The sequence below is a fragment of the Schistocerca serialis genome, chromosome 4 (genome assembly GCF_023864345.2).
Source record: "Schistocerca serialis cubense isolate TAMUIC-IGC-003099 chromosome 4, iqSchSeri2.2, whole genome shotgun sequence".
Lineage (NCBI taxonomy): Eukaryota > Metazoa > Arthropoda > Insecta > Orthoptera > Acrididae > Schistocerca > Schistocerca serialis.
In genome coordinates this window covers 34,511,863-34,535,318 of record NC_064641.1, presented here as the reverse complement: position 1 = coordinate 34,535,318, position 23,456 = coordinate 34,511,863, and the positions used below count along the sequence as shown (strand labels likewise).

At 42.5% G+C, this 23,456-nt stretch overlaps 1 protein-coding gene across 1 annotated transcript in view; it reads right to left on the bottom strand.

Annotated features, from left to right (window-relative positions):
- Positions 1-23,456, bottom strand: part of LOC126473892 (facilitated trehalose transporter Tret1-like) — a 140,089-nt gene that overhangs the window by 4,169 nt on the left and 112,464 nt on the right. Inside the window, exons 4-5 of the mRNA XM_050101232.1 lie at positions 21,236-21,544; positions 6,342-6,450 (exon numbers count right to left, since the gene is read on the bottom strand). Of these exons, the coding sequence (XP_049957189.1) occupies positions 6,342-6,450; positions 21,236-21,544 (418 nt within the window). The remainder of the gene's footprint in view (positions 1-6,341; positions 6,451-21,235; positions 21,545-23,456) is intronic.

The window sequence follows — 23,456 nt, the reverse complement described above, 5'->3', positions numbered from 1 at the left end:
CATAATACGTCTGCGTAGGCAGATGCAAATCCTCGAGCAATCATGGCGGTGAACCATCAGGGTCGCTTCAGTATCAGTGTATGTGCAGGAACTGTCACTGACAGACTTACGGGGCCTTACACTTTACCAAACAGGTTGACAGATGTCGAGTATCACCGATTTCTGCTCAATAAATTACCACTTCCAATGGAGAATGATACCGTTATAGAAAGACAGCTTTGGTTCTCGCACTACAGGGTAGGTCGATGAGGTCCTGTACCATACACTCACCATTCACCGGAATTGAACCCGTGGGATTTCTGGCTGTGGGGACATATAAAGGCATTGGCGTATGCCCAACCAATCGACAATATGCAGACGTTATAGGAGCGTGTGACCAAAGCGTGTGTGTGGTCTTCAGTCCAGAGACTCGTTTGATGCAGCTCTCCATGCTACTCTCTATTCTGTGCAGAGCTTCTTCATCTCCCAGTACCTACTGCAATCTACATCCTTCTGAATCTGTTTATTGTAGTCATCTCTTGGTCTCCCTCTACGATTTTTACCCTCCACGCTGCCCTCCAATACTAAATTGGAGACCCCTTGATGCGTCAGAACATGTCCTACCAACCGGTCCCTTTTACTAGTCAAGTTGCGCCACAAACTCCTCTTCTCCCCGATTCTATTCAATAGCTCCTGATTAGTTATGTGATCTACCCATCTAATCTTCCGCATTTTTCTGTAGCACCACATTTCGAAAGCTTCTATTCTCTTCTTGTCTTAACTATTTATCGTCAACGTTTCACTTCCATACATCGCTACACTCCATACAAATACTTTTAGAAACGACTTACTGACACTGCCGATGTTAATAAATTTCTCTTTTTCAGAAACGCTTTCCTTGCCATTGCCAATCTACATTTTATATCTTCTCTACTTCGACCACCATCAGTGATTTTGCTCCCCAAATAGCAAAACCCATTTACTACTTTAAGTGTTTCGTTTCCTAATCTAATTCCCTCAGCATCACCCGACTTAATTCGACTACATTCCACTATCCTCGTTTTGCTTTTGTTGAGGTTCATCTTATATCCTCCTTTCAAGACACTGTCCATTCGGTTCAGCTACTCTTCCAGGTCCTTTGCTGTCTCTGACAAAATTACAATGTCCCCGGCGAACCTCAAAGTTTTTATTTCTTCTCCATCGATTTTAATTCCTACTCCGAAATTTTCTTTTGTTTCCATTACTGCTTGCTCAATATACATATTGAATAACAACGGGGAGAGGCTACAACCCTGCCTCACTCCCTTCCCAACCACTGTTTCACTTTCATGCCCCTCGACTCATAACTGCCATCTGGTTTCTGTACAAGTTATAAATAGCCTTTTGCTCCCTGTATTTGACCCGTGCCACTTTCAGAATTTGAAAGAGAGTATTCCAGTCAACATTGTCAAAAGCTTTCTCTATGTCTACAAATGCTAGAAACGTAGCTTTGCCTTTCCTTAATCTATTTTCTAAGATAAGTCGTAGGGTCAGTTTTGCCTCAGTATTGTTCCAACATTCCCATGCGTTCACAATGCTGTTTGTAGTAGCTTACCCGCATTCCTATTTTCCTATTCATTATTAAACCTACTCCTGCATTACCCCTATTTGATTTTGTATTTATAGCCCTGTATTCACCTGACCAGAAGTCTTGTTCCTCCTACCACCGAACTTCAGTAATTCCCACTATATCTAACTTTAACCTATCCATTTCCATTTTTATATTTTCTAACCTACCGGTTGTAGTTTCCCCTTGCTTTCAGCCGTTCGCAGTACCAGCACATCAAGGCTTTTTTGGTTAGTGTTACAAGACCAGATCAGTCAGTCATCCAGACTGTTGCCCCTGCAACTACTGAAAAGGCTGCTGCCCCTCTTCAGGAACTACACGTTTGTCTGGCCTCTCAACAGATACCCCTCCATTGTGGATGTGCCTACGATACGGCTATCTGTATCGCTGAGGCACACAAGCCTCCCCACCAAAGACAAGGTCCGTGGCTCATGGGGGGAAGGTGGCCAATGCATGTGACGAAATTCGAACAGAACCTGTTGTTTCCGAAAGAGAGCATAATTCACTGCCAAGAAAGGCTGAAGGATGTGTCAGAATGCATGGTAATGAAATGCTGCAAGGCCTATAGTGTCTATTTCCATGCAATAAGCCAATGGGAATGAAAGGACAAACTGACCCATATCTGAACAGCTATTGGTTTCTATGCATACTTCTATAGGGACACTAGATGAGTGACTAGCATTGCCTGGAAATGTATTTATTCCTGTCTTCTATAAGTCCATTTCCTCCCTTCCCTTCCACTGTCCATCTCCTCCTCCCTCTCTTAATCTGTTTCTCTCCCCCTCCTCTCTATCTGCTTCTCTACCTTCTGTCCATCTGCTCGTTCCCCTTTTGTCCATCTCCTACTCCCCCTTCTAAGTTAATCTTCTCTCCCTCTACTTCCTCCTCACCCCGTCTAAGTCTTTCCCCTGATCCCCTCTATCTTAATTTACCTCCTCCTCCCACAATCTCTGTCCATCATCTTCTACCCCTCTTCCTGTTCCTCTCCCCCTACTCCTCTCACTGTCCAGCTCCTCCTACTCATGTCTCTGTCCATGTCTTTCTCTTTTCTTTTTCATTCATTTCCTTCTCTCCCTCCTCTCTGTCCATCTCCTCCTCTTTCCTCTCTCTGTCCATCTACTCCTCCTCACTCTGACCATACCCTCTTTCCCCTCTGTCCATCTCCTTCTCTCCCCTCTCTCTTTCCTTCCAGTCGCTTCTCTCTCCACATTAGGAGGTGCTGGTTCTTACTCCCCCAGTGTTTCTTTCCAGATAGCAAGTAATATCGGCTTGTTTAGTTGAAATTGGTCCACGGGTTTAAGAGGAGTTTCTACCCACAAATATTTAACACATTCTACACACATTTGTGTACACATTTGACCTACATATCTAGCGGATTGCGCCCTGAAGTTTCGTATCCACACAGCTCGCTGTTTATGACGTCATGTCTCCTGAACTATGTGTTGTACATAATTTTAAAGGTACATTCAGTGGTATACGTGAACACTGTTTGCAAAATGTGTTACGAATACAGCTCGTAATAAAGAAGGAAGAAATTAAAACCTCATGCCTGATATGGCAATTTTATTGTATGAACAGTGAAAATATAATAAACCACAAGTCTTTTTTCTTTGATCATTCACGTAAACATGTCATTATTAAAAACCTAACACTAAACTGACTCTGACTCTCCTTCTTTTCAGTACGCAGCACCGAGCGAAGTGGCACAGTTGTTAACGCACTGACTCGCGCACGACCGTCCAATCCCGAGTCCGCCCATCCTGATTTCGGTTTTCCGTGATTTCCCTAAACCGCTCCAGGCAAATGCCGGAATGGTTCTTTTGAAACGGCACGGCTGACTTCTTTCCCCATCCTTCCCTAATCCGATGGGACCGATGACCTCTCTGTTTGGTCCCCACCCCCAAATCAACTAACCAACCTAAGTAGCATTGTACCCACCTTCAAAAACAATAACCGAAAAATAATGATGATACAGTTTCTAATCAAGGACTGTCTTTACGTAAACGACGTATTTTTTTAAAAATTACTACAGTACTGTGCTACATGCACCTGTATTGTAAATAAGAGAAGTAATTGCAATAATTATTGTTCTACTAACTTACATTCTCCATGCACGATTAGAATTTCTACCCTCTCTTCGTTGATGTACGGTGGATTCACAAAATCCTTTGACTGACGACGCGGTTGACTGAATGAGTAGTGTGCAATTTCCTTTCGTTTCCATTTATTTGCTTTCAACTCCAGGATGTGCACATTATGATACATTTTTGAACAGGTGTTGAGGAGCAGAAGTGGATTACCAAATAAAAATGTGGGGTGCTATTTAAAAAGGACGTACTGCTAGTCATTATTTCGTAATTAAGTTACAAGGGTGATATTGTTGGTTTATTTCCATCTGATTGCTATAAGACTGCTCGTTGGCTGCATGCTGGTTTTTAGTTTACATTGTTACTATTGAACCTGTGTGACCATCTACTTGCATTACCTTGGAGAATTATACTCGACTTTGCGTCCTGGCTGCTAATATACCAGGCACATAAGAAATGGTGTCTATATTATGACCTTTATTTGATTAACTAGGTAAACAAATTAATTATTTTAGAAATGTGCGCAACGGAAACTGGTGCGTGTTTCTCTAAGATAACACGTGATGTGGTGGTTGAACTCAAAGCCGCCACTCTAGTAGCTGGTAGCCTATCTAAATTCAAATTGCAGATTATTTCTATGTTTCATTAAATTTAGAAGATCGAACTGAAAAGGCTTGCCAGGTTTAATTGAACTGAATAAGATACATCCTATCCATTTCATTTATCAGGTGACTGGGGGAATATTTCTTAATTGAAATGCAGACTCTCATTTAATACATTTATTTTCTACTCTGATGAAAATATTTTAGAACAACACACATTAGAATTTCTCCTCAGTTACAAAACTTATGTTTGAATGAGCGTTAAATCTCTCATGGGTAGAACAATGACAAAAGGAAAACACTACACGAATAATTTCATCATGGTCTCACAACACAAAAAAATACATAAGTGGGCCACACCGTTTTTAGCGGTATAATCGTCATTCATTCCTTGAAACTCACGTTTCATCATGCATGAATTACACAATAGAAATTTAAGGTAAGCCACTGCTGAAGGTAGAAAACCTCAACCAAAGAAAAGATTTGGGCAAAACGTTACTAAAAATTTTGTACATTTTACAATAATTTATACGCCGCTGTCTGTTTCAATTGAAAGCACTATGCAATGAACACAGTTAAATTCAGTTTTAGCATGGTAAGGCGTGGTATCTATTGTTCTATGCCTGCTACGGGCCATGTGGTCGAACATAAACTACAGTAAAATGCTAAAAACACACACACTTTTCAATCAAAATTCATAATAAGGCATGCAAATTCAGTTTTAAAATGTATCAGCAAGAAATCGTGCAAGCAGAAACGCAATTATCAGGCAGATGCACGGTACTGTTTATGCACTGGATTCACTTTCCAACGCCGCGAAAGTAAGAAAGAATTAGAATTTATTCTGGTTTAAGCACCGAATGCTGTTAGGTGAACTGATTAATTTGCTTTCAGTGCTGAAAACTTCACTGTAGCAACGACTGTTGAGCTCTAAAGCGTGTGCTACGCTGAGGGCGCAAACACGTGGTCGATCATATGAGATTTAGGTAAAGGCACAGTAGCACACTAATAACGGTTAAATATGTCACTGAAAACAACTGTAAGCATACTGAAACTCGAGAATTGACCACATTATAGGACTTTGTACTATTGGCGCCAAAATGAAGTGCGAACTAAACTCACAAAGAAAGTACCAAAAATAATTGAATTTCGCGACAGAAATTTCTCGATCTAACATCTGATACGCAATCTGCACTCATTGAGTTAAAAGTGAATCTTTCAACTCGGGAAATAGCTACATGAACTCATGGTTCTTGTTGCATGGCTCACTGCCACAAAGCAAAATTTTACAAACACGTTTCTGAGAAAACTATTCCAAATAAATTAAAGCCGTAACCTCTACCGATGAAGATATGTTGAATGCGTACTATGGGTATACCCTTTCGTGAAATTTTAGCCATATTACCTCATTTTTATCTCACCAAATCTGCGACTGCTGAGCTCCCGCGTCCGCTCCGTCTCATGGCTGATCCCACAGTGCTCTCCAAGCGCCAAAATCCGACCAACGTTCCTCTTCAAACGCGGTGGTGGGAAGACTCACCCCATCCGCGCACCAACTTTGTAACCTACCCTCGTGCCGGTTTTCATCTTTGCTTGCTGCTCTGGCCTACCTGCCGTTATTCTTGTAATGTTGGCAATGACTGCTATTCCCTTAATCTGTTCCCTTTGGTCCATGCTCCCGCTACATTCATCCCCATGCACACTCATACAGGATGGAACAAGGAGTATACATATAAACGGCGTGTGACCTCTTTGTGAAATGATGAAAAGAAATAAAGGAATGCGTCAAATATTTCTTTCACCCACCGAAGTATTGAAGCTGCTAGCAATCAAAGAAAAACATATATCTCGATATAGAAAACATAATTACTTCGTACTGTAAACTGAGGCAAAACGAAAGTAACGCCTCATGATGACTAAGTAATATTTGCACTATAGATCCATTTTTTACTTTGCTTCTAGACAAATGTTATTTTGGTGGTCAAGATAAATAGTACACTCTGTATAAGTTAATGCTGATACCAGTGAATGAGACTGGTATTGCTGATGAGCAAGTAAGAAGCTCACCTGGCGTATAGACGATAATATAGAAGATTAGGGCTGTGACGGGAATCCATCCGATGCTCTCCACATCCTGCTTTGCGTCGCTCAAAACGAAGAATACGCCCAAAGGAATCTGCAACATAAAGATTTGACAAATCTGTGCCATAAAGGCGACCACGGTGAATGATTTGAATGGTCACAGATGAAGGAACTGTAATGCAGAGAAAACTAGACTCCAGTATTCCTTCATTATTATTTATTAATGATCATATTCGTTGCAAGTCAACCAAGTAGCTACGTAATCCTCTTGTTTTTATCTGAACCAGGATTCTGAAGATAGCTAACACAGAAATGCGTAGCAATGGGTCAATAAATGAAGGAATATTGGATTCTACTTCCCTCTGCATTACGATTCCTTCATCTGCGACCAATTAATCAAATTGAAAATCACGTAAATTAAGGATTTTTCTGCACAGGAGATAACTGGAAACACATTGGACTTTGAACGATAAAGGGTTGTAAAATGATATTTATTATTGAATGTGATCTACTTTCTACCCAGTACAATTTATACAATAATTGTTTGGCTGTTGTTAATTAAGCTACCGATTTCGAGACTATAATCAACTCACAAGTCCTTACAGTTGTCCAAATAAGTCGACAATGGAATCGCACACGTAGAAGATCCACAGTACAAACCAACTTATGACCAATTTAGCGGCGTTTCCTGTTCACAGGATACGGGGTGTCTCCAATAGCAAACATCGATAATGTTTCATAGACATTTTGTGACAATGAGAGACAATTTTGGTGAAGTAGGCAACGCGCAAAACATACTTAACTTTTTAATTTATACTGATATTTTATTTCATGAGAGCGTATGTTCCATTAACGATGCACTACCGCTAATAATGTAGAACGTTCAAAGCGGCAGTGGAAGTAAGAACTGAAGAGGTGTTTAATGAAGGAAGACGGTAGGTGAGTGGGCCAAAAAATGCAATTTTTAGCTAATAATTTTTCTGTATTCTCCGATCCTTTCATCTTGTTTTAGCAGTTCTTTGACGTCGACAGAACGTCGAGGGTTAGTCTTTAGATTTTAATTGTCCCCTCGAACACATGAAGTTCTGTAATTAACTTTTAGTTTGTTAGCAGGTACATGTATGCAGCTATGGTATACACTGAAATCTCCTAGCCACAGTACTTTACCATGCCTCAAGACGAGCCAAACAAAATTACTAAAGCCATTGATAACGTGTAGTATCGTCCGGCAACCAGTGTTCGTTAGCAGCGAAAATACTGCAGTTCTGGCACGCCATGAAATGAATTCGCAGGTGCGAATACGAACAACCACCAGCTGTGTAAGGGAATGACAACAATGAAAATCTGTCCCGGACTGGGACTCAAAACCGGATTTCCCGCTTTACGTGAGCAGTTGCGTTAACCACTTTGAAAGAACAGATGGCATCTTCGTATCGTTAAGGCTAACCGGCTCATGACCTTCTTCGATGCGGATGCGCACGAATTGCCTGAACTCTTACGGGACTCGGTGGATTTTCTGCGCGAGGATTGGGTATAATGGCAGGGGCACTAAGAATGCAGTGTGTCGACTATAAGTTGAGAATGTGGGTCTCACGGGGAAAGTGCCAGGGATAAGTCCCTGCAGTCGCACTATCTTCTGTGCCTTGGGTGGCTCAGACGGATAGAGCGTCTGCCATGTAAGCAGGAGATTTTTTATTTGCTTATTTACATCTCAGGTTCAAAAATGGCTCTGAGCACTATGGGACTTAACAGCTGTGGTCAGCAGTCCCCTAGAACTTAGAACTACTTAAACCTAACTAACCTAAGGACATCACACACATCCATGCCCGAGGCAGGATTCGAACCTGCGGCCGTAGCAGTCGCGCGGTTCCGGACTGCGCGACTAGAACCGCGAGACCACCGCGGCCGGCTTACATCTCAGGTTCCGTAGGACCAAATTGAGGAGCAAATCTCCAGGGTCGTGGAACGTGTCAGTACATGAAATTACAACATAAAAGTAATAACAGTTAAAAATAAATGTTCATGAACCTGAAAAAATTCCGTCCATAAGTTTAAGTACACGCTATCAGCAATACAATAAGAATCAGCTAAATTTTTCAAGGAACTCCTCGACAGAACAGAAGGAGTGATCCATGAGGAAACTATTCAGTTTCGATTTGAAAGCGCGTGGATTACTGCAAAGATTTTTGAATTCGAGTGGCAGCTTATTCAAAATGGATGCAGTAGTATACTGCACACCTTTTTGCACAAGAGTTAAGGAAGTCCGATGCAAATGCAGGTTTGATTTCTGCCGAGTATTAACCGAGTGAAAGCTGCTTACTCTTGGGAATAAACTAATATTGGTAACAGGAAACGACAATAAGGAACATACATATTGAGACGCCAATGTCAAAATACCCAGACACGTGAACAGAGGTCGACAAGAGGTTCGTGAACTCTCTTAAGGCCCGAACCGCCTGTTTCTGAGCCAAAAATATCCCTTTAGAATGGGAAGCGTTACCCCAAAATATAATACTATACGACATAAGCGAATGACAATAAGCAAAGTAGACTAATTTTCGTGTAGAAGTATCACTCACTTTCGATACCGTTCGAATAGTAAAAATGGCAGTATTAAGTCTTTGAACACGATCCTGAAAGTGGGCTTTCCACGACAGCTTACTATCTATCTGAACAACAAGAAATTTGAACTGTTCAGTTTCACTAACCACATGCCTGTTCTGTGAAATTAAAACGTCAGGTTTTGTAGAATTGTGTTAGAAACTGTAAAAATTGGGTCTTACTGTGATTTAACGTTAGTTTATTTTCTACAAGCCATGAACTGAGGTCATGTACTGCACTATTTGAAACCAAGCCATTGTTGCACACAACATCCTTTACTACCAAGCTAGTGTCATCAGCAAACAGAAATATTTTATAGTTACCTGTAATACTAGAGGGCATATCATTTACATAAATAAGGAACAGGAGTGGCCCCAACACTGATCCCTGGGGCACCCCCCACTTGACAGTACCCCACTCAGATCCCACATCACAGCCTTTATCAACATTGTGAATAATGATCTTTCGCTGCCTGTTTGATAAAGTAAGAGGTGAACCAATTGTGAGCTACTCCCTGTATTGCGTAATGGTCCAACATCGGGAGCAATATTTTGTGATCAACACAATCAAATGCCTTAGTTAAATCAAAAAATACACCAAGCGTTCGGAACTTTTTGTTTAACCCATCCAGTACCTCACAGAGAAAAGAGAATATAGCATTTTCAGTTGTTAAACGACTTCTAAAGCCAAACTGTACATTTGATAGCAAATTGTATGATATAAAATGATCAATTAACCTTACATACACAGCCTTTTCAATAACTTTTGCAAACACTGATGCCATAGAAATAGGTCTAAAATTATCTACATTATCCCTTTCTTCCTTTTTATAAAGCCGCTTTACTACTGAAAACTTTAATCGCTCAGGAAACTGACCATTCCTAAAGGAAAAATTACCATTATGGCTAAATACAGGGCTAACATGTGCAGCACAGTACTTTAATATTCTGCTATACACTCCATAATAACCATGAGAGTCCTTAGTCTTCAGTGATTTAATTATTGACTCAATCTCCCTCTTGTCTGTATCGTGAACTCTCACCACTTATTGCCCTAACAGCCCGTTTCTGAACCAAAAATATCCTATCTCGGAAAGGCATTTGCAAGAAAGTTATATGATTTCCTGTAGAAACTAAACTTTTATTTAATTCGCCAGCAATGCTCAGAAAACGATTGTTAAATACTGAACATATATCTAATTTAACAGTAACAGAAATAGTTTTACTGCAAACTGACTTTATATCGTCGACCTTGTGCTGCTGACCAGACATTTCCTTCACAATTGACCATATGGTTTCAATTTTATCCTGTGAATTAGCTATTCTATTTGCGTACCACGTACTCTTTGCCTTCCTAATAACATTTTGAAGCACCTTACAATACTGTTTGTAATGGGCTACTGTAACTTGATTGTGACTACTTCTAAAATTTTGATATAATTCCCGCTTTGTTCTACATGATATCCTTATCCCACTAGTCAGCCACCCGGGCTGCCCATTACTCCTAGTACCCCGTTTAGAATGTTGTAATGGAAAGCAACTCTCAAAAAGCATGAGAAATGTGTTAAGGAAAGCATTGTATTTATCATCTATGTTATCGGCACTAGAAACACCCTGCCACTCTTGTTCCTTGACAAGTTTTAAAAAACTCTCTATTGCTGTTGGATAACTTTCCTACATAGTTTGTAATTAAATATGACATTGGTTTGAGTACAAAAGCCTTTTAGTGTTAAAATTTGTGCAGCATGGTCTGAAACGCCATTCACGCTTCTACTAACAGAATGCCCATCTAGTAATGCAGAATGAATAAAAATATTGTCTATGGCTGTGCTACTGTTCCCCTGCACCCTAGTTGGAAAAAACACAGTTTGTGTCAGATCATATGAATTTAGGAGATCTACCAACATCCTTTTTCTTTCACAATCACATATAAAATTAATATTGAAGTCACCACATATAAGTAGTTTCTGGTACTTCCTACAAAGTGAATCAAGAACCCTCTCTAGCTTGAGCAGAAATGCTCTGAAGTCGGAGTTAGGGGACCTGTAAACAATAACAATTAGAAGTTTAGTTTCACTAAATTCAACTAACGCTGCACAACATTCAAATATCTATTCAGTGCAGTGCGGTGATACGTCTATGGCCTCGAATGGAATACTGTTTTTTACGTACAGAGCCACTCCCCCACCCCGCAAGGAACTCCTTGAGAAACAGCTAGCTAATCTGTAGCCTGGTAAAGGAAGCTTCTGAATTGTCAAATTATTTAAGTGCTGGTCTGATATACCAATAATTTCAGAGTCAACATCTATAAGCAGTTCACTAACTTTATCTCTAATACCTCTTATATTTTGATGAAGTACGGTAATTCCTTCTCTTCTTGGAAACATTACATCCTCTGAAGGTGAGCCCTTAGTTAGAGGGACTTCCTTTAGGCAGGTATACCTATCCCGGGTTCGAGTCAAGGATGGGACACAAATTTTAAACTGTCCCCGTTGATGTATATCAACGCCTGTCAGCAGCTAATGGCATTGATTTAATTGTAATTTCATCTTAATTGAAGGTCGCTGCCTGGTATCGGCGGGTAAACAAAATATTGCGTCTCTGTGTTGTTAAGAAGAGCGATACAGTGTTCTTCCAGACGTGCACGTTTGTCCGAAGGAACAGGTAGTGACACAGGAACGACGACGTATTGAAGTTTGGTTCTGGCCTTGTCGGGTGCACGGATGGGCGAAGCGGTTAAAGCGACTGCTCGCGAAAAGCGGGAAATGAATGATCGAATCCCGGTCCAGAAAAGATTTTTCATTGTCTTCATTCCCTTAAACAGCTGATGGTTTTTCTTGTTCACAACTGCGAGTACACTTGATGTATTTCATAACGACCGTAGTCACCACATTGGCTGTTCTTTCGAACATGCATGCAAGTCCGAAGGAACATTGCTTAGTTCTTCTTAACGACACAGGCACTGCAATATCGTGTTTGTCAGGTCTACCTACTTGACTTCTTTAGACGTCTGGATTGCCCTTGTGGCAAAATGTTTTGCAGCAGCGGTAATACAAATCATGGCATTTGGGGGAGGGGGGAGGAGTGATGTGTTGTGTGTTGCCTGCGAGAATTAGTGAACGTATGAAAAATAGGTGCCAGGTTTTCTAGGTTGACTACTGAATTAAGTCAGGATACCACAAGGCAACTTGCGCTTGAACAGGTGTTTATACACTACTATTTGGATCGACACTGGTTGGTTCCCTTAATCCTCACTAAGATGCAGCTAAGGGCTCTCCTCCACTCTCTTACTAAAGTCAGCTTTCTCAGCCATCAGTGCATCAGACAACAAGAGCGCAGCACAGTTTACATGAAGAACTGAATACGGGATAACATCGTGCAACGTGTGTGCCGCATTTGTTGAATACTGATCAAATTCAAACGCTCCGACCAATAGGTGGAATGTTTTGAAATGAATCCTGTTGTGTTTTGCGTGCCGATTTGCAGTTGGGGATGAGACATGTCTTCACCACTTACCACAAGAGATGAAACAGTAATCAAAGCACTGAAGAAAATTCGTGGTCCTGAACTAAAAACGTAAGTTCCCTTCATTTGCCAGAGAGGATGGCAAGATTTTCCCACTGGCTAGTAGGAAAGGTGTAAATCAATGACAGGCGAATATTATGTAGGTGTTTTATATCAAACGGATGAAGAAAATACTCGATAAGAGGCTATGATTGCTAAACCAAACCAGTTGTGTTTCAGCAGTCCAATGCAGTACAACGATATACTGTGCTCTTGTCTTCGGCAGTTCTTTGACAATGCGTAAACAGAGTGATCTCAAGAAACTATTTCTGGAACAAATAAATCCAAACAAATTTTGGCTGCTAAACATTTTAGTCCAATTTACATGTTGTGATTTTCGGAAACAAATGTGCTGCCCTTTCTGCACCGCTGTTGAGGCGTGTCATTTACGCATTGAAAATAAGTGTAGCAAAAACAAAAAAAAACTACTTCAAAAATGACAGTATTTTTGAACATGGAAAACAATGGATTACCTGCCTTTGTAAAGGCCGAGCAGTAACTCCAGATCTACATTCACATCTACAGTTCCCAAGTTACCTTAAGGTGTGTGGCGCAGTGTGCCTCGGACCCCATTGCCCCCCCCCCCCCCCCCTCTCCCTGTCACACTGATAAATGCTACGTGGGAAGAGCAACTGTCCGTAAGCCTTCGCATGATTTGTAATTTCTCTGATTTTGCAGTCTTCGTCATTTAGATAGATTAATGTGGGAGGAAGCAATAAGTTGCCTGACTGTTCAGGAAACGTACACCCTCCAGCAAACGTCGTCATGATTCAGATACACTACCTTGTAACATCTGTAGCCGTTGTTTGACAAGCGACTCTGAGAAAATCCTTATCTCACAAAATAAACCTTGCTGCAACGTGCAGCTCATCTTTCTTGTCTCTTTCTCCCATTTTGTGTATGTGCGTGTGTGTGAGTTTCGGCGGGGAGGGCGATGCGTTTACCTCCCGTTTTGCTCTCCTGTTGCAATGTCTTCGTCTCAGCGCAGCTCTTAATCGAACGTCCTCAATTACGAGGGTCACTCCAAAAGAAATACACACTATTTTTGTAAAATTACAGTTTTCATTCTCCATGTGTGAAAGTTTTACAGTGTGTAGATACATCCTTCCCGCTTGTTTTCAAACTTAGTTCAACCTGTTCCCGTGAGTGGCGCCGTCACAGCATGTCTTCTACATCTACATCTACATCTGCATCCATACTCCGCAAGCCACCTGACGGCGTGTGGCGGAGGGTACCTTGAGTACCTCTATCGGTTCTCCCTTCTATTCCAGTCTCGTATTGCTCGTGGAAAGAAGGATAGTCGGTATGCCTCTGTGTGGGCTCTCTGATTTTATCCTCATGGTCTCTTCGCGAGATATACGTAGGAGGGAGCAATATACTGCTTGACTCTTCGGTGAAGGTATGTTCTCGAAACTTTGACAAAAGCCCGTACCGAGCTACTGAGCGTCTCTCCTGCAGAGTCTTCCACTGGAGTTTATCTATCATCTCCGTAACGCTTTCGCGATTACTAAATGATTCTGTAACGAAGCGCGATGCTCTCCGTTGGATCTTCTCTATATCTTCTAACAACCCTATCTGGTACGGATCCCACACTGCTGAGCAGTATTCAAGCAGTGGGCGAACAAGCGTACTGTAACCTACTTCCTTTGTTTTCGGATTGCATTTCCTTAGGATTCTTCGAATGAATCTCAGTCTGGCATCTGCTTTACCGACGATCGACATTATATGATCATTCCATTTTAAATCACTCCTAATGCGTACTCCCAGATAATTTATGGAATTAACTGCTTCCAGTTGCTGACCTGCTATTTTGTGGCTAAATGATAAAGGATCTATCTTTCTGTGTATTCGCAGCACATTACACTTGTCTACATTGAGATTAAATTGCCATTCCCTGCACCATGCGTCAATTCGCTGTAGATCCTCCTGCATTTCAGTACAATTTTCCATTGTTACAACCTCTCGATACACCACAGCATCATCTGCAAAAAGCCTCAGTGAACTTCCGATGTCATCTACCAGGTCATTTATGTATATTGTGAATAGCAACGGTCCTATGACACTCCCCTGCGGCACACCTGAAATCACTCTTACTTCGGAAGACTTCTCTCCATTGAGAATGACATGCTGCGTCCTGTTATCTAGGAACTCCTCAATCCAATCACACAATTGGTCTGATAGTCCATATGCTCTTACTTTGTTCATTAAACGACTGTGGGGAACTGTATCGAACGCCTTACGGAAGTCAAGAAACACGGCATCTACCTGGGAACCCGTGTCTATGGCCCTCTGAGTCTCGTGGACGAATAGCGCGAGCTGGGTTTCACCGTCTTTTTCGAAACCCATGCTGATTCCTACAGAGTAGATTTCTAGTCTCCAGAAATGTCATTATACTCGAACACAATACGTGTTCCAAAATTCTACAACTGATCGACGTTAGAGTTCTGTACATCTGTTCGACGTCCCTTCTTGAAAACGGGGATGACCTGTGCCCTTTTCCAATCCTTTGGAACGCTACGCTCTTCTAAAGACCTACGGTACACCGCTGCAAGAAGGGGGGCAAGTTCCTTCGCGTACTCTGTGTAAAATCGAACTGGTATCCCATCAGGTCCAGAGGCCTTTCCTCTTTTGAGCGGTTTTAATTGTTTCTCTATCCCTCTGTCGTCTATTTCGATATCTACCATTTTGTCATCTGTGCGACAATCTAGAGAAGGAACTACAGTGCAGTCTTCCTCTGTGAAACAACTTTGGAAAAAGACATTTAGTATTTCGGCCTTTAGTCTGTCATCATCTGTTTCAGTACCATTTTGGTCACAGAGTGTCTGGACATTTTGTTTTGATCCACCTACCGCTTTGACATAAGACCAAAATTTCTTAGGATTGTCTGCCAAGTCAGTACATAGAACTTTACTTTCGAATTCATTGAACGCCTCCCGCATAGCCCTCCTCACACTACATTTCGCTTCGCGTAATTTTTGTTTGTCTGCAAGGCTTTGGCTATGTTTATGTTTGCTGTGAAGTTCCCTTTGCTTCCGCAGCAGTTTTCTAACTCGGTTGTTGTACCACGGTGGCTCTTTTCCATCTCTTACGATCTTGCTTGGCACATACTCATCTAACGCATAATGTACGATGGTCTTGAACTTTGTCCACTGATTCTCAACACTATCTGTACTTGAGACAAAACTTTTGTGTTGAGCCAACAGGTACTCTGAAATCTGCTTTTTGTCACTTTTGCTAAACAGAAAAATCTTCCTACCCTTTTTAATATTTCTATTTACGGCTGAAATCATCGATGCAGTAACCGCTTTATGATCGCTGATTCCCTGTTCTGCGTTAACTTTTTCAAATAGTTCGGGTCTGTTTGTCACCAGAAGGTCCATATGTTATCGCCACGAGTCGGTTCTCTGTTTAACTGCTCAAGGTAGTTTTCAGATGAAGCACTTAAAAAAATTTCACTGGATTCTTTGTCCCTGCCACCCGTTACGAACGTTTGAGTCTCCCAGTCTATATCCGGCAAATTAAAATCTCCACCCAGAACTATAACATGGTGGGTAAATCTACTCGAAATATTTTCCAAATTATCCTTCAGGTGCTCAGCCACAACAGCTGCTGAGCCAGGGGGCCTATAGAGACATCCAATTACCACGTCTGAGCCTGCTTTAACCGTGATTTTCACCCAAATCATTTCACATTTCAGATCTCCGTCAATTTCCTTCGATACTATTGCACTTCTTATCGCTATAAACACGCCTCCCCCTTCACTGTCCAGCCTGTCTCTGCGGTATACATTCCAATCTGAGTTAGGATTTCATTACTGTTTACGTCTGGTTTCAGCCAACTTTCTGTCCCTAGTACTATATGGGCATTGTGACCGTTTATTAATGAGAGCAGCTCTGGGACCTTTCTATAGACGTTCTTGCAGTTTACTATTAGCACATTAATATTGTTATTCCCTGTTGCATTTTGCCTACTCCTACCTTGCCGCGTCTCAGGAGGCGTCTTGTCGGACCTAGGGAGGGAATTCTCTAACCTAAAAAACCCCCATGTGCACTCTACACGTACTCCGCTACCCTTGTAGCCGTTTCCGGCGTGTAGTGCACGCCTGACCTATTCATGGGGACCCTACATTTCTCCACCCGATAGCCGAGGTCGAGAAATGTGCACCCCAGATCTCCGCAGAATCGTCTGAGCCTCTGATTTAAGCCTTCCACTCGGCTCCAAACCAGAGGACCGCGATCGGTTCTGGGAACGATACAAGATGGCTGTCATAGAATTCCTGTGCTGTGAAAACGAGGCAGTGGGAAACATCCACAAGAGATTGAAAAAGGTGTATGGAGATGCTGCTGTCGATCGCAGTACAGTTAGTCGGTGGGCAAGCAGGTTACGTGATGAAAGCGGGCACGGCAATATTGAGGATTGTCCTCGCAGCGGCAGGCCTCGTACTGCACACACTCCAGACAATGTGCAGAGAGTTAACGAATTGGTGACTGCTGGCAGACGCATCACAGTGAACGAATTGTTACGCTACGTTGGGATAGGAGAAAATGTTGGCGTTAAAAAAGGTTTGTGCCAGGTGGGTTCCCTGTGGCTCACAAAGAAACAGTGGCTCTCTGAAACACCCGCCTTACAGTCCTGACCTGGCTCTATGTGACTATCATCTCTTTGGGGAGCTGAAAGACAAGGTTTGAAGATGATGACTCCCTTATGCACGCTGCCAAACAGTGGCTCCAACAGGTTGGTCCAGAATTTTACCATGCAGGTATACAGGCGCTGGTTCCAAGAGGGCGTAAAGCAGTTGAGAGGGATGGAAATTAAAAGGATGTATCTACACACTGTAAAGCTTTCAGACATGTAGAATAAAAGATGGATTAAAAAAAAAAATAGTGTGCATTTCTTTTGGAGTGACCCTTGTAGTTATGGATATATTCCTTATCAGTGTTTTCCACATCCGTCTCTAGCATTCTGTGGCCTGCAGCTGATAGGAATGACGCGTTTCAGGCTCGCAGGTAGTATTAGGCTATTAATTAATGTTTTGTCTACTACATGGTCCTTTCGTCAGTCCAGATACGGTATTCAATGCCAGTTGTAATGGTTTTCATTGTTTACGTTGGTAACGATATCAATATTTTTGACAGTCAATATCCTAAAGAGTAAATAGCCTTTCGAATTGGTTTGGATCTTCTTCATGATTTGCTCTAGTGGTGAATTTTGAAATTTGTGGTAAGTTCCTATGGGACCAAACTGCTGCACTGATCGGCCCTGCCGAGCGGTTCTAGGCGCTGCAGTCTGGAACCGCGACACCGCTACGGTCGCAGGTTCGAATCCCGCCTCGGGCATGGATGTGTGTGATGTCCTTAGGTTAGTTAGGTTTAACTAGTTCTAAGTTCTAGGGGACTAATGACCTGAGAAGTTAAGTGCCATAGTGCTCAGAGCCATTTGAACCATTTGATCGGCCCTAGGCTTACACACTACTTAAATTGACTTAGGCTAAGGACAACACACACACCCATGCCCGAGGGAGGGCTCGAACCTCCGACGGGGTGAGCCGCACAAACCATGGTAAGGCTCCTCAGACCGCACAGCTACCCGGCTTCTGTACTTACCTTGAACATCGGTACGCTACTCCACAATTGCTTGACACACTAACGAGTGAGAACACCGTGGTTGTCCGCACAATGCGGTGAAACAGAAAGGAGTCGTCGGACTTTCTGCAAATGAACACGTGAAGAAGGGTATATACGTAACGGGCTACGGGAACAAGCAGATAGTGATGAAACTGGAGCGCAAGGGAGACTCCGTGACTGTCAGCACGTTCTTGACGAAACTTTTCAAGAAGTAAACTGAAAGAATAACGTCTTGCAAAAGTGCAAGTGTTGTCTCGTATTACGAAACTATGGGAGACATAGATAAGATCGATTTCTTGTTGAAAACGGAGCGAATTGCCGGAAGTAGACTTAAAAATGCATGCTGCGGTGAGTACATTCCATAGAGAAAAAATGGCGGCATAAAAAGCTGTTTGGAATTCATAATAAGTCTCGGGCAACAGCTGGCTGTATGCTCTCTGCAAAAGGTGTCCTCGATTGGACGCAAACATCGAACGCCAGAAGCGACTAGACTTATAGCCAAGTATTTTCCAGAATTTTTGCCAAGGACTCCGACGAGAAGACCAACAAGGGTATACAGAGTATTTCACACAGAAAACGACCTGTAATTCTGTGAAAATAAAATTTCATTATGTTCTTTAATCTATCCTATTCGCTATTAATCCACGTTAGCTTTCGTGCATAAGCTCAAATCAACAACAAAAAATTTAGCAAGTGAGTAGGCAGGTGACACGGTTGCGACCGTCAGCGCTCGGAAAATGATCCACTGAGGAAGAGGAATGTGCACGAAAACTACTCTATTGGGCATTAAAATTGCTACACCACGAAGATGACGTGCTACAGACACGAAATTTAACCGACAGGAAGAAGATGCTGTGATTAGCAAATAATCGGCTTTTCAGAGCATTCACACAAGGTTGGCGCCGGTGGCAGCACCTACAACTTGCTGACATGAGGAAAGTTTCCAACCGATTTCTCATACACAAACAGCAGTTGACCGGCGTTGCCTGGTGAAACGTTGTGATGCCTCGTGTAAGGAGGAGAAACGCGTACCATCACGTTTCCGACTTTCATAAAGGTCGGATTATAGCCTATCGCGATTGCGGTTAATCGTATCGCGACATTGCTGCTCGCGTTCGTCGAGATCCAATGACTGTTAGCACAGTATGGAATCGGCCTCGTGTCACTAGCAGTCGAGATGACAGGCATCTTATCCGCATGGTTGTAACGGATCGTGCAGCCACGTCTCGATCCCTGAGTCAACAGATGGAGACGTTTGCAAGACAACAACCATCTGCACGAACAGTTCGACGACGTTTGCAGCAGCATGGACTATCAACTCGGAGACCATGGCTGCGGTTACCCTTGACGCTGCATCACAGACAGGAGCGCCTGCGATGGTGTACTCAACGACGAACCTGGGTGCACGAATGACAAAACGTAATTTTTTCGGGTGAATCCAGGTTCTCTTTACAGCATCATGATGGTCGCATCCGTGGTTGGCGACATCGCGATGAACGCACATTAGAAGCGTGTATTCGTCATCGCCATACTGGCGTATCACCCGGCGTGATGGTATGGGGTGCCATTGGTTACACGTCTCGGTCACCTCTTGTTCGCATTGATGGCACTTTGAACAGTGGACGTTACATTTCAGATGTGTTACGACCCGTGGCTCTACCCTACATCCGAGACATTCGAAACCCTACATTTCAGCAGGATAATGCACGACCACATGTTGCAGGTCCTGTACGGGCCTTTCTGGATACAGAAAATGTTCGACTGCTGCCCTGGCCAGCACATTCTCCAGATGTCTCACCAATTGAAAACTTCTGGTCAATGGTGGCCGAGCAACTGGCTCGTCACAATGCGCCAGTCACTACTCTTGTTGAACTGTGGTATCTTGTTGAAGCTGCATGGTGTAATGGTTCTTTATTTACGTGACCATTACGGCACTCCAACCCCAGTTCTCGATACCAGAAATATCGATCTACTTTTCTGCGAAGTAAGAGACGTATTTTTGTGACAATATTCACATTTGGTTTTATTAATGTATAGGTACTCCGATGTATCGATATATAACAGTGATATGGTTCTTGTGTGTATTCATTTCTGTGAGACTATCATAATCTTCGACCTACTTGTAACCGTTTTGGCGCGAATGCGCACAGAACAGTCTTTGTTTCACTTTGGAAAAGTTAAGTTGTTATTTCGCTTTGTAAAAGAACAGTCAAGTCTTGTGTTTGGTTAAAGTGGAAATTAAATATATGAAGATTGATACAAAACTGTTTTCTTGAGTGATGTGACAATTAAGAAGAAATATATGTGAATTGACAAGAAGTTTAATAAAAAATGTAGATCGTGAACGCCAAGTCAAAAAATATTTCTACCATACCATTGTTCTGACCTGGGATTGTTTGATCATTAAGAATTTTCTGAAAAATGCATTTGTTAGGTCTTCAAATACTGCTAAAATACAGATCTGGACCTTCTAGCAGTCAAAGTGGGATCACCCTAGAATCAACAAGATGAGCCATAACAACTTCGACGAAATCTACGTGGGAATCCATTCAAGATAAGTGCCAAAATTAATGACTTTATTACAGTGACTTCATTATTTCTATTCTGATGGTACCATCCACAGTCAATAACTTCGTTGTTTGCCCGATAAAGCGAACATAAGCTACGTGAGCAACATTATTAATCTGATTTCTAACCTACTTTTCAAGTGGTGGTATTGTTAGAATGTTCAGCTGTACCTGTACACGCCATCCAAGCTCTGTTTGACTCAATGCCGAGGCGTATCAAGGCCGTTATTACGGCCAAAGGTGGTTGTTCTGGCTACTGATGTCTCACGATCTATGCACCCAAATTGCGTGAAAATGTAATCACATGTCAGATCTAGAATAATATATTTGTCCAATGAATACCCGTTTATCATCTGCATTTCTTCCTGGTGTAGCAATTTTAATGGCCAGTAGTGTACTTACGCATTGAGTTAATCCTGCCTCTTATGGCTTCCAGAGCAACAATGGGGAATCGGCCGAACGACTATTTGGTGAGTCTGGCTAAAACGAGACAATGGGCTGATAGAGGAATAACGGCCACTCACCAGCGCCAGACACATGCCGGTAGAAGAGAAGAGCAGCAGCCGCCTGCGTCCCACCCGGTCCACCAGGAAGGGAGCGAAGCACGACTCCACGAGCATGGTGCCGTTGATGATCATGGGCGCGACGATGTCGCTGACGGAACCACCTGCCGCGATGAAGATGCTCTGGCTGTAGAAGAGCACCGCGTTGATGCCCTGGATCTGCTCGGAGCACACCACGCCCAGAGAGATGGCCAGCGCGCGGCGGCAGCGGCGCGACCGGAACAGGTCCAGCACGGAGGGCTCGTTCAGCTTGGACTCCTCCACGGCTTTCTGCAAAGGAGACCCATTTCGTCACTTTAAAGCAATAGCCCTGAGGGCAAACAGAATGACAACGATAAGCCATCACTGTTAATAATACACAAAGAATCATACACCTAAGACCTATAGGAAGGTCCCAGAACTCCTCTCATTAATAAACGGTCACAATGCCCACATAGTATTAGGGACATAAAGTAGGCTGAAACCAAATGTAAACAGTAATGCAATTCTAAACTCAGATTGGAATGTACACCACAGAGACAGGCTGGACAGTGAAGGGGGAGGCGTGTTTATAGCGATAAAAAGTTCAATAGTATCGAAGGGAATTGACGGAGATCCGAAATGTGAAGTAATTTGGGTGAAGGTCACGTTTAAAGCAGGCTCAGACATGGTAATTGGATGTCTCTATAGGCCCGCTGGTTCAGCAGCTGTTGTGGTTCAGCACCTGAAAGATAATTTGGAAAATATTTCGAGTAGATTTCCCCACCATGTTATAGTTCTGGGTAGAGATTTTATAATTTGCCGGATATAGACTCGGAGACTCAAACGTTCATAACGGATGGCAGGGACAAAGAATCCAGTGAAATTTTTTTGAGTGCTTTATCTGAAAACTACCTTCAGCAGTTATACAGAGAACCGACTCGTGGCGATAACATAGTAGACCTTCTGATGACAAACAGACCAGAACTATTTGAAACAGTTAACGCAGAACAGGGAATCAGCGATCATAAAGCGGTTACGGCATCGATGATTTCAGCCGTAAATAGAAATATTAAAAAGGGTAGGAAGATTTTTCTGTTTAGCAAAAGTGACAAAAAGCAGATTTCAGAGTACCTGACGGCTCAACACAAAAGTTTTGTCTCAAGTACAGATAGTGTTGAGGATCAGTGGACAAAATTCAAAACCATCGTACAATATGCGTTAGATGAGTATGTGCCAAGCAAGATTGTAAGAGATGGAAAAGAGCCACCGTGGTACAACAGCCGAGTTAGAAAACTGCTGCGGAAGCAAAGGGAACTTCACAGCAAACATAAACATAGCCAACGCTTTGCAGACAAACAAAAATTACGCGAAGCGAAATGTAATGTGAGGAGGGCCACGCGAGAGGCGTTCAATGAATTCGAAAGTAAAGTTCTATGTACTGACTTCGCAGAAAATCCTAAGAAATTTTGGTCTTATGTCAAAGCGGTAGATGGATCAAAACAAAATGTCCAGACACTCTGTGACCAAAATGGTACTGAAACAGAGAGTGACAGACTAAAGGCCGAAATACTAAATGTCTTTTTCCAAAGCTGTTTCACAGAAGAAGACTGCACTGTAGTAGCTTCTCTAGATTGTCGCCCAGATGACAAAATGGTAGACATCGAAATAGACGACAAAGGTATAGAGAAACAATTAAAATCTCTCAAAAGAGGAAAGGCCGCTGGACCTGATGGGATACCAGTTCGATTTTACACAGAGTACGCGAAGGAACTTGGCCCCTTTCTTGCAGCGGTTTACCGTAGGTCTCTAGAAGAGCGTAGCGTTCCAAAGGATTGAAGAAGGGAACAGGTCATCCCCGTTTTCAAGAAGGGACGTCAAACAGATGTGCAGAACAATAGACCTATATCAGTTGTAGAATTTGGAACACGTACTCGTATTATGTTCGAGTATAACGACTTTTCTGGAAACTAGAAATCTACTCAGTAGGAATGAGCATGGGTTTCGAAAAAGACGGTCGTCTGAAACCCAGCTCGCGCTATTCGTCCACGAGACTCAGAGGGCCATAGACACGGGTTCCCAGGTAGATGCCGTGTTTCTTGACTTCCGTAAGGCGTTCGATACAGTTCCCCACAGTCGTTTAATGAACAAAGTAAGAGCACATGGACTATCAGACAAATTGTGTGATTGGGTTGAAGAGTTCCTAGATAACAGAACGCAGCAT